The sequence below is a fragment of the Mytilus trossulus genome, chromosome 14 (assembly GCF_036588685.1).
Source record: "Mytilus trossulus isolate FHL-02 chromosome 14, PNRI_Mtr1.1.1.hap1, whole genome shotgun sequence".
Lineage (NCBI taxonomy): Eukaryota > Metazoa > Mollusca > Bivalvia > Mytilida > Mytilidae > Mytilus > Mytilus trossulus.
The window spans coordinates 26,943,647-26,956,640 of NC_086386.1; the positions used below are offsets into that span (position 1 = coordinate 26,943,647).

At 33.0% G+C, this 12,994-nt stretch overlaps 1 protein-coding gene across 1 annotated transcript; it reads left to right on the top strand.

Annotated features, from left to right (window-relative positions):
- Window positions 1-3,080: 3,080 nt before the first annotated feature.
- On the top strand, window positions 3,081-12,777 carry LOC134697623 (beta-1,4-galactosyltransferase 6-like). The gene is made up of 5 exons (XM_063559906.1): window positions 3,081-3,117; window positions 4,246-4,475; window positions 5,437-5,624; window positions 11,929-12,051; window positions 12,678-12,777. Exons 1-5 carry the CDS (start codon window positions 3,081-3,083, stop codon window positions 12,775-12,777), a joined length of 678 nt encoding a protein of 225 aa, XP_063415976.1.
- Window positions 12,778-12,994: the final 217 nt, after the last annotated feature.

Below are 12,994 nucleotides of genomic sequence, written 5' to 3' on the forward strand. Positions count from 1 at the left end.
TTTACATTTTTACATATACTGACTGATTGTTTTGTTCACACATCGTTGTCAATATAATGAAATTTGTATTATGTGAATGTCATACAAGTGAGAGGTTCAGATAGCTTTTAAAACCAGGTTTAATCCACCATTTTCTACATAATAAAACTGCATGTACCAAGTCAGGAATATGACACTTGTTATTCATTTGTTTGATATGTTTTAGCTTTTGATTTTGACATTTGCTTAAGAACTTTCCATTGTGAACTTTCTTTGGAGTTAAGTATTCTTGTAATTATACTTTTTACACTCGTATGTAATATACATATGCACAAATGTTCAAATGAATGTAAATGCAAATATGCAACGCGTTGTAATGCGTTATTACATATTTTATAACAGGCTATACTTGCATTGTATCTACATGTGGAATAATTTTACTTAAATTGAATTTAATAGTTGATTCATCGACGGTAAGGTACTAATTTGGAGTCCACTGTTGTGTTAAGTTTTTCATTATTGTTAAAACCCCAAAAATACGGGTAGGAAAATCGAAAACATTGAAACCTCGAATTGACCATGTACATAAATATGTGTCAAAAATATATTAGTTTTGGACTCTTTGACCCTTCCACAACGTGAGAAAAAAACTGCATCTTTTAAAGCTAGCGCTTTTTATCAATTTTAATCAGGAACACTCAGAGCAGAATGCTTTAAATGTTCCTGATTCAAAGGTGAATTTTAAAAGCCAATGATATATGAGAACTGAAACATTTGATTAGAGATATTGCCAAAAGGACATTAAAATTAAGCTAAATCCATCCATAGTCAAAGTGGTGTAGCAGTTGAAAATGAAGTATTATGTGTTTAAGATTTTATTTGACTTTTCAATAAGCTCAAAATGTATAACAATTCATTCCATACATAGGACAATTACATTTTATAAGATTTATCTTGATTTATATACCTCCTCTAAAATTGAATTGTGTTAGGGTCAAAATTACTTAACCACCCATTGTAAAGATTTAGAAACCAAATTTATTGTACATCTTGATTCACTGTGTAAAAGTAAATAGTCACTTTAAAATATGGATACAAAATGAAGGTAAGATGACTTCTGTTTAAAACCTTTAAAGCATGAAATATGTTCTCTTCTAGCACAATTTGAAATACGTAAAATTCACTTATACATCTACGTATATTTACAAAATTGTCATTTTGTGTTTTGCCTCTTGACCTTTGAGGAGCAAAATACGTCTAGAACTTTTTTCTTAATCTAATTTGTTGGTTCATATGACTGTAAAAGAATAGTTGATGAAGAAAACCTCACATTTTGGTGCACTTTGATTTAGCCACAACCATTTGACAGTATCACATTCTGGTGGGTTTTTTTTTTATTTTAATTTTTACCCAATTAAATTCTTTTATACTTTCAATAAAGATTAATTGGACCAATCTGAATAAATTTAAATTATAAAAAACAAAAGGAGGATGTTGATATAAGAAATCATTTTTCGTACCCCTCACCCATTTTCACAACATTTTGTCTAATGAGACTGGCTATATTTATAATAAAAGTTTCACTAAAAAAAATATTTACAGAATTTAGTTTCATTAGAATTAGTTGTAAATTGTAAATAAACTAGTTCAGTGATAATGAACGCCATACTAATTTCCAAATTGTACACACGAAACTAAAATTAAAATAATACAAGACTAACAAAGACCAGAGGCTCCTGACTTGGGACAGGCGCAAAAATGCGGCGGGGTTAAAACATGTTTATGAGATCTCAACCCTCCCCCTATACCTTTAGCCAATGTAGAAAAGTAAACACATAACAATACGTACATTTAAAATTCAATGCAAGAGAAGTCCAAGTCTGATGTCAGAAGATGTAACCAAAGAAAATAAACAAATGACATTTATACATAAATAACAACAGACTACTAGCAGTTAACTGACATGCCAGCTCCAGACTTCAATTAAACTGATTGAACATGTTGAAAGATTATGATTGTTTTCATTCGTTCCATTTATTTATATATTCAAAATTTCGATGTTGACGAGTTTTATTCAATTTACCCTGGAGATCGGTATATTTGTTAATGTTAAAACTTTGTTACAATGGATTTTGAAGTCCAAAAAGGACAGGCCTATGGCAACACAGACGAACCAAAATTGTTAGAAGGAAAAGCCAAAAATGCAAAGTAAGGTACACTGTCTTAGCCACTTTTATAAATTTAAAATGCAATAGCTTTGAAATTGTTCTTTCTAAACTTATTTGCGTTTGTACCTCTTTAGCTTACAATGTCGACACACATCTATATGAGGTTCTCTCAGAGTTTTTTTATCCGTAAACTTCGTTACCTTGATTTGATTCTTCTTAATTAATAAATAAATGTGACCAGTGGTAAATTACTGTTACCTTAATTGACTAACTTTTGGAATTATTATGATTGGAAGTATAGTATATACCGTTATGCTATATATATTTCAAAGTTAAAAACATAAACATGAATTTTGATTCAAGCCAATTTTATATACCATAGAATCTGGTATGTATGCTTGCATCATTACTGCTTGTTGTTGTCAATTTTGCAATTGTTTGATTTTCCGATATTCATGAGTTTAAACTGTGAAAAACCGATGGTCGTTCGACAAATCGGAGTAGCCAAACTCTAACTGTAAACGTTTTTACTACTACTATAATTACTTTTCTCCCCTATTATATGAGGTACATTTTGTGTCATTTTGGTTTGGTAAAGTAATGGCTCTAATTTTAATTACCACTCGATACCTCCCTGGTTTTGGTTGTTTTTTCCCCATGGGTTTATTCAAAATAAAATATCATTTATTGCAGGCCATACGAAGCAGATCTTGCTTTAAATCTAAAAGACACGAATATTTAACCTTGGTCGTTCTGACTAGTTCTGCACTGTATATAATTGCCGTACATTTTGTAAATGTTTCATCTCCTGAAATACATTGGTGGAAGAACAAGAACATTTCATTCATTCTAAGTCACTTAAATTTAGCTAAATCGAATAAATATGACGGCCATCATACCACTTACTCAAACTACAGTACGTTGAAAACAAGTATGGATGTAATGTGTTCATTTCCACCAGAAAATCTCAGTAAGTATGAACATATTAGAATCACAGGCACTTGTCTCAGAAAAAAAAAATCCTTTTTGGACCTTAATATAACTTATGTAATATTAAGGTATATAGGGGGGGGATCTGAGACAAGTGAATGTGATTAGAATTAATAAAGGCATGTTGCATTTTTTATCGCGAAAATCGTTTTTATCCGTCGTTATAAGTAATGATGTATTAAATATGATGTGTGTTGTTTGTAAATAAATGAAGTGGTACCTATATTAACATCCCTCGAAAAGTATTTCCATCGTGTTCCTGACGATTTTCCTCTCTCACATACCTCGTCAACGCCGGATGGTGTAAATAATAATAAAGTGTATTTATTTTATATTATTTTATTTTAAGAGAGTATTTTATTTGGATTAATAAATATTCAATAAGGCAGAATGAGCTACTTGTAAACAGTTTTAAAAAAAGCTATAAATAAAACTAACTCAATCAACCAAAACATAATGATAGAACAACACAAATTGAAAATGATATAACTTTACATATAGCACGTTGGAAATGGAATAACTTGAAAGGGGAGAAGAATGCATACCAAGTTTTTTTTAATTCTAATAGATGTAGAGCACACAGTTATGAGACACAAACACAAAAAATAAGTTAACAGAAATAGACATCTAAAAAAGTCATTACTATGCATGTTTCAGGAGTGACAACAAACCATACCAACCAAACTATCCAAAGACACGACAAACGACGTGACAGTGAACGTTTGAATGAAAAGTTTAGACAAAATCATGTCCTAAGAAAAAACATACTAATCCCCAATGGTAGGGTACTTACAGAAAAACTTGTTTAAAGATTGAGCAACCAAAATTCGTATTTGAATTGATGTGCCCCGAACTTCCTGCCCTACAAGTGACTCCCGTCGTGTTCCTCATGGCAACTCAAATCAATCAGATACATGTATGTCACATTTCATGAAACGATAATAAGATTGCAGGACATTTTCAAGTCAGCTAAGGTGGTATGGACGTCTTTCGCCATCTTGGATTGCAAAAAACAGCGAATCTAAGGTCCAGATTTTCAAGTATGCACAAAGTTTCCATACTAGCTATAAGCATTTTTCATCATGTCCTTGATTATTTGACATTTCAGATGAATATGTGCCTCTCAATAAACAAGTTTTGAACATGACTACTTTCAACAGTATTTACTCCTTTATGAAAGATGGACATTATAGACCACAGAACTGTACAGCTGTACAAAAAGTAGCAATTGTTGTGCCTTACAGAGATAGACAAAAACAACTCCAAGTATTTTTAAATAATGTGATACCAAGAATACACCAACAACAATTAGAATTTGTGATATATGTCATCGAACAAGTGAGATTCTTACTAACATAATAAATACTTATGATTGGGTCGCTGACGTGAAGTGTAAAACAAATGTACTAAAAGATAAGCTATATGCCTACTTAAATTTGAATTATTTTAATTCAAATTTTATCATTTTCAAAACCTGAGATTAAAAAACCAAAAAACAAAGGAACAATAAAAGATATATAGACGATCATCGAAATGGTCAAAATAAAAATGGAGGTATTACAAAATGTAAGGCCCTAAAAAAGAAATACAAAAAAACTATAGAAACCAAAACACGAAATGACTTCAACTCGATCAGGTATTGATCCGGAGGAGTAAATAGTACCTGTTCCATTATCACAAACACTTTCGCAGAACAAATCTATAATATTAAAATTACGAGGTCCAATTTGTCAGCCGTCATCACGTAAAAACGATTAATCAAAGAATTCAACTTTAAATATAACTCATATAGTAAAATGGTGTTGATTAAAAATTACACCACTCCAGGCCCCTTTGTTCTCCACGTAATTAATATTGCCAATAATTAAAAAGTACCGGATCGAGTCCGACACCGATACCAATAGTATATTCACCTGTTACCTATTACCTTATCTGTACGTTCCACATCTGACACGCGCACCACCAAACGGTGTATTTAGAATTTTGCTGTATACTGTTGAGTAAAAAATAATCCATTCTAGGCCCTTTTGTTTTCCAAATTATTAATATTACCAATAATTGATAGGTTCCAGGTCGACGGGTTCAAACAGAAAGATTTTGAAAGCAGAGAAAAAACTGTGCGTCTTTTATTATCGGCATGACTTTATCAGATGACAATACCAATGCTAAAATAAGGCATACGCTTAGTTATATACATTAATTCAGCCACGGACCCGCGATATCACGGGTGTGTTCTAGTATCCTCAATAAAGAATGAACAAGTATTTATTTACACAATGTTGAATACCAAACATTGTAGAAATCTGGTCTGCCATTTAATAGAGGTATACTGGCAAATATTGGATTCAAAGAGGCCATGTCTGACATGGAATTCGACTGTATAGTAGTTCACGACGTTGATGTGTTACCCGAGGATGACAGAAACTTTTACATATGTTCTGACAACCCAATTCACATGGCAGTCAAGGTTGAGCAATTTGGATACCGGTAGGTTGAAACAATTATGTGGTAACTTTCCTAATCATACTTTAATTCCATTATATTGCCAACGATGTTTGAACAAATCAAACAGACATAATAAATTATTAAGATAAATAGTTACTACATCATTCTTTATTTGTACATTCCAAACTATTGTCATTTCAACATGATGCACGATATACTTATTCCAATTCTGTCAAACGATTTTTACTTTAAAAAATCTAAGGTATGCGCTTTGTCTAAAATTTCGAAATGTAACTTAGTGTCCATTTGTAAAACAAAACAATGTCAAGAAATCATTCATATTTACTCAGCTGTGTGTTATTAAGATCTCCTTTTCAGTTTTACATGTTTTATAAAGAAATATTGAAAGGATATAGAACTTTTAAACATGTTTATCTTAGTCACAAATAAAGAACTTCACATATATACGTTTACCCGAATGTGTAGGGTAAGGTTAATACATCTTGAACTAAATGAAAGAGGGACGAAAGATACCAAAGTGAGAGTCAAACTTATAAATCTAAAACAAACTGACAACGCCATGGCTAAAAATGAAAAAGACAAACGGACAAACAATAGTACACAGGACACAACATATAAAACTAAAGAATAAACAACACGGGGTGATCTCAGGTGCTCCACATGTGGCACCCGTCTTGTTGCTTATGTGATAACAAATCCGGTAAAAAGTCTAATTCGTTAGGTCACATTCATGAATGTATGATGACTACTTAAAACAATAAGGCACATGCAAATAATATTAAAGAGGGGTATCGTTTAGTCCCCATTAGAAATACTGATTACCTGATTATTAGAACCATATTTTGTATTTACCAGAGTGAATTGTCGCTCCTTACTTACGATAAGTACCTGTATCTGCTCTGGTCCTTCTTTTCATTGATACAGAATTTTAGTCTGAAATACAGAATTGAGAAATGCTGAAGGGAAGAAAAATTTATTAAATTTACACTATGAGGCACTTTATCAAATATCTAAAAGACATTTTTAGTTTACACATCTGATTTAAACCGTTCCTTGGTTGTTAGTTTCACAGAACGTTGTTCTGAAAGTCTAACGTTGATCAATAAGCTTTGAAATACTTGGAAAGACCTAATGTTGTGTGGAGCATTGAACATATTTAATGAGCGGTTACGAAGATCACTAATGCAATCTAAGTATAACATACAGAATAAAGGAAGATCCATTTGTTGTTCTTCTGCTGAAACTGCAACATTATATAACCCGAAACAATAATTGTTTTCTAAAATCTTCTTTTGGAATGTATAATGAGCCTAACTGTAAATTGAAAGCACCAAATAAGCAACTATAATGTTATTTACCAGGGAGAATATCGTAATCTCCTTTGAATCCTTATTTCAATAGTACATCAGTATGAAAAGCACTTGAAACGCGGAAGAAAAACAAATACATACTAGATTTGCTATTGCTAGCAATAGCTGAGGATGGCACCCCGTACTGCACATTGTCACAGTAGCATCAACACTTATGAGTGTACAAAAGTCAAATGACATATCTCTATTATACATGACAGAATCAGCATTTCTTACCCCCCCCCCCCTTTTTTTTTCTTTTCCGTAGACTACGTTTCAGTTCTATACATAGTTTGGGAATCCTTTTAAATCTAAAATTAGACACGCGCGCGAGTAGGAAGGTGGTGTCACGTGATACTGAAGTATATTATCGTGGACTTAGCATATTAATATTCTTTTTAGAGGGGACCTTGGACAGACAACATGTGTATATATTGACGGAGCGGCGTATTAACTGTTCAATTTATTCTTCAATAGCTCGCGTATCACACAATACATGTAACTTATCGTGTACAATTTAATTACATGTTTATCGATTGATTTCAGCCAATGTGTAAATTTTAGCAGGTGTGTCATTCACGGATAATTATGTACTTTAACGCAAGTGCAGAAATGTCAGTAATTTGTACTCTGAGTGTTTCTCGTTCTCTCGGTGGCGATTTTCTCTATAAAGCACATTAAATAAATTACATATTTTTTATTCTAGAATATTCTAGTACATGTTAGCAGTACAGCATTGCATGTGACCATATGCACATACTCCTAATTACGATTTCCGTGGAATTGTTGTTATATTTTAAAAGAAAATGCAGCTTACATGCATTTTCCCATAGGGTCAGTGCTAAACTTTTGTCCAGTTTCCATGGCAATGGCAGCCATTTTGGAAATTCCAAGTACTGTTGGTACCTCGGGGCACCACTGCCAACATTTACATAAACTCTCAAGACTTTGCCTCTTATAACGAAAGATTTAAAATTTGGATTTTTTTTTTACATTTTTTTAGTTTCCATGGTTACGGCGGCCATTTTTTACCATTCCAATATCTCTTGCACAACTCCACATGGCGGTTCATATTATGGTATAGTTCCATCAACATGGGTCTGACCAATTACGAGAAATAGCGTGGACAAAATGTGTGGAAGAATAAAAATAATAACTAGATTTGTAATTGCCAGCAATAACGGATGGCACCCTTCCCCTATTGCCAAGGTAACAGCAGCCATTTTGAAAATTCCAAAGTCAAAGAGCGGATTTACACATGCCTATTAACATTTTTGTAAAGTTTTAGAAAGATTGGAGCATTTTGAAAATTTTGAAATTTTTCGCATATTACCAGTTTCCATGGTAACGGCGGCCATGTTGGTGGTGCCAACCCTTATTTGCAAATCTGCACATGGTGGTTAACATTATTGTTAAATTCCATTAGCATTGGTCCATACAGTTCCAAGAAATTGCCTGGACAAAAAAAGTGGAAGAAAAATAATATTAAAAATAATAAGAAAAAAAGAAACGAAGAATAACAATATGTCACCCAAACTCCGTTTAGGGTGCCATAACTAGAATTGCCATTGCAAGCAATAGCGGATGTCACCCTGGTCCACCAATTGCCACTAAGCGGCAGCCATTTCGAAATTTAACATTAAATTAACTAATTTACTTTACAATGCATCAGTTTGCAAATTTTTAGGACGTTTAAAGCATTTTTTAAATTTTGATGTTTTTACTGTTTCTATGGCAACGGCGGCCATTTTGAAAATTCCAAAGTCATACTTCTGCTTCATATTTTACTCCCCATAATATTTTACAATCATATAAAATTTAATAGCTGTACAACACTAATGTTCTGGAATGTTCCATCACATTTTCTCATTTTGATGTTTTAGCCTTGTTTCCATGGTAACGGCAGCCATTTTGGAAATCCCAAAGTTGAATGCCACATCTAGATTTGCCAGGCAACATCACTGTAAAAGTTTTATATATTTTTAAAGAATTTTCAAATTTTTGATATTTTTGATCAGTTCCTATGGCAACATTGTTGTTCCAATAAATCTCAAAATCATCCACAGCATGTATATAGAGGACAGCTACATTGTATAAAAATATGACGATAAGATGTTTTGTTATAGTTAAATTATTCACCAAAAACTAAAACTTTATTTTTTTCACTCTTTTTCTGTTTCCATGGTAACAGTAGACATCCTGGAGGTGCCAACCTCGACTGCACTTCTGACAATGGTCATTAACATTCTGGTATAGTTCCATTACAATTGGTCCATACGATTCCAAGAAATAGTATGGACAAAATGTGTGGAATAATAATAAAAATAAAACTAGATTTGCGATTGCAAGCAATAGCGGATGGCACCCTTCCCCTATTGCCAGGTGAGCGGTAGCCATGGTAACGGCGGCCATTTTGGAAATTCCAAACTCAAAAGTCAAGTCTACATTAGCTGAGCAACATTTGTTATAAGTTTCAATAAATTTGAAGCATTTTGAACTTTTTGGTATTTTTGCTGTTTCCATGGTAACGGCGGCCATTTTGAATATTCCAAAGTCAAACCCCCGCTGCAATTTATTCCCTCCATAATCATATACCATTTAATGTCTCTAGAATAAATTAAACATTGATGTTCTAGAATGTTCTGTGAAAATTCAAAGTTTTGAACTTTTTGCATTGTTTCCATGGTAACAACCACGATTTTGGAAATTCCAACGTCAAATTCCACATCTTCCAATGTTGCTCATCGTTACTGTGAAGTTTCATTAAGTTTGGAACATTTTGAGATTTTTGAATTTTTTGGAGTAGTTTCCATGGCAACATAGTAGTTCCAATGAGTGCCAAAATCATCCAACACCTGTATATAGTGGGCACCTACATTGTATTAAAATATAATGATTCTGAGTTAAATAGTATCCAAATAGTTCACCAAAACCAAAATTTAGATTTTTTCACAATTGTGCAGTTTCCATGGAAACGGTGGCCATTTTTTACCATTCCATAGCAAGGTGCACAACTTCACATGGGGGTCTTCATTATAGTAGAGTTCCATCAATATTGGTCCATTAGATTCCAAGAACTCGCGCGGACAAAATTTGTTGCAAGAAAAATAATAAGAAAAAAAAGAAACGTAGAATAACAATACGTCACCCCAACTCCGTTGAGGGTGCCATAAAAAAGAATCGTACAATAACAATATGTCACCCGACCTCCGTCAGGGTGACATAACTAGAATTGCCATTGCAAGCAATAGCGGATGTCACCCTGGTCCACCAATTGCCACTAAGCGGCAGCCATTTCGAAATTTTAACATTGAATTAACTTAATTTACTTTACAATACATAAGTTTGCAAATTTTTAGAAAGTTTAAAGCATTTTTAAAATTTTGATGTTTTCACTGTTTCTATGGCAACGGCGGCCATTTTGAATATTCCATAGTCATACTTCTGCTTCATATTGTGCTCCCCATAATATTTTACAATCATATAACATTTAATGGCTGTACAACACTAATGTTCTGGAATGTTCCATCACATTTTCACATTTTGATGTTTTTGCCCTGTTTCCATGGCAACGGTAGCCATTTTGGAAACTCCAAAGTTGAATGCCACATCTAGATTTGCCAGGCAACATTTCTGTAAAAGTTATATATATTTTGAAAGAATTTTCAAATTTTTGATATTTTTTATCAGTTTCTATGGCAACATCGTAGTTCCAAAGAATCTCAAAATCACCCACAGCATGTATATAGAGGACAGCTACATTGTATAAAAATATGATGATTGAATGTTTTGTTATAGTTAAATAATTCACCAAAAACTAAAACTTAATTTTTTCACTCTTTTTCTGTTTCCATGGTAACAGCAGACATCCTGGAAGTGCCAACCTCGACTGCACTTCTGACAATGGTCATTAACATTCTGGTATAGTTCCATTACATTTGGTCCATAGGATTCCAAGAAATAGTATGGACAAAATGTGTGGAATAATAATAAAAATAAAAAAAAGAATCGTACAATAACAATATGTCACCCGACCTCCGTCAGGGTGACATAAAAAGAAAAAAAAGAAACGTAGAATAACAAGATGTCACCCCAACTCCGTTGAGGGTGCCATAATAAATAAGAAGATGTGGTATAAGGTCCAATGGGCCTTCAACACAATGAGAAAATATTGCACCCCGAGGCGGAATGCATTAGACAACAATGTGTACACTAGGTCAGTGAAAACTCCAAAACATATAAATGAATGAAAATTTAAAAAATGAAAATTCAAGACCAGAGGCCTGGCTTGGTACAGATGTAAACATGTGGCGTGGTCAAACGTGTGTTTTGTATCTCAACCTTCCTGCTACACTTCTAACCATTGTAGAATAACCAAATACACACCAATACGTACAGTAAAACTCGGTTTGAAAGGAGTACAAGTCCTATGTCAAAATAGGTAACAGAAGAAACTAAGTAAAATGACAATGATAAATAAATTAACAAAGGACTATAAGCAGTAACTGACATGCAAGCTCTAGATCTCAATTAAACGGATTGAAAAGTTGTGTCTTTATCATATGAAAATCAAGCACAATCCCTCCTGTGAAGGGTTTAATATCGTACCATCATAAATATATGAGAAGAACCTACTCCGTATCAGGAATTTCGGATCTATCACCTTGCAACATACTTGTTTTTGAAAAAACTGCTTTCCCTGTTTTAGATCGTTATGAATATAATTTTGAATGGTATATCGGCATGACAAACAGCTACCAATCTCTACTTGAAAAAAATTAACAAAATACTTAGTTGTTGTAATATGACATCATGTTTTCCTAAAAGTAACTGTAAGTATTTGAGGACACAGGTTCTAATATGTGGTCCTAAGGCCTTACGCTCTTTAAGTGCAGTTATATTTGATATAACTTGATTCAGTTTCATTATCTTTACTTTAAGCTCTGTTTGAAGTTCAAGCTCTCGGAATATTTCAGGTTACTGTATGACAAGCTAACAGGCGGAATAACTACATTTTCAAAGGAGCAATTCGAACAAATAAACGGATTTTCCAATCAGTTCTTCGGATGGGGAGGAGAAGATGATGACTTGTATAGAAGGTAAAAGTTATTTTCAGTAGAATACAATAAATGTTAAACTATCGAGAAAACAATATTCCTCATCTTTAAGATGAGTTTTTATTCTGTACAACGTTGAACTTTGACAAATTTTCGTTTTGTGTGGATTGCTTAGTTTATGTTTCGGTCTTGTTGTTGTCTTTCTCAAGGTCATAGTGTTCTTGGCTGATATTTTCATGTTTGTATGCCCCCTTCGTATCTATTTATTTCTTTCGTTTCTCTGTTAGATACACCTTTTAACATCACTAGAACACACCCACAAAATCGCGGGCATTTAGAGCTTGATTGAAAGTATAAAAACTGAATTTTTGAAAAAGATTTTATGACTGGACAATTTCAGGAAAGGTATCAAAAGTCAAAGGCAATCATACAACATCTTCTTTTTTATATCTGTTAAACCCCTCTCCTAGAGATGTCTAGGGAAACTATTGTGGAGACTTTTTTGACTACAAACAAATCTTGACAGATTTTATGAAAGGTTGGCACTTTTCCCATGTATATTTGGGGGGTTTGTAAGGATTTTATGTACTTGTTACTACTCTCCTTTGTTCCTGAAGGTCAGAGTGAACATAATGAGGTCTTAATTATCTTTTTCAATATTGTTTTAGAATAAAATTTCACAAGTATGAATTGCTCCGACCTTTTGAAGATTTCGGGAATTGTGGTAGTGTCAGTCACGTTCCTGCTGAAAAGAGCAATGATAGGTAAATATCAAATGGGTTATAAATGTGTCCTTTTTGAAATTTAGACAAATGGAATAATATTATTGTTATCATGTTCAAATCCTTTCTTCCTTTTAAAACTTTATCTTTGTTAAGACAAAATCCATAGGCCGAACATTGAAAATACAAACGAATATCTGCAAAATGTAATGTAAAAACAATTGAATATTGGAAAAGGATAATTTTATGAATTTGCCATGTAG

Excerpts from the sequence above, each read along its gene's own strand:
- LOC134697623 (XM_063559906.1), top strand. The coding sequence starts at position 3,081 with ATGGATGTAATGTGTTCATTTCCACCAGAAAATCTCA. Across the intron at positions 3,118-4,245 it reads ATTTCCACCAGAAAATCTCA|ATGAATATGTGCCTCTCAAT; the intron begins GTAAGTATGAAC and ends TTGACATTTCAG. Across the intron at positions 12,052-12,677 it reads GATGATGACTTGTATAGAAG|AATAAAATTTCACAAGTATG; the intron begins GTAAAAGTTATT and ends ATATTGTTTTAG.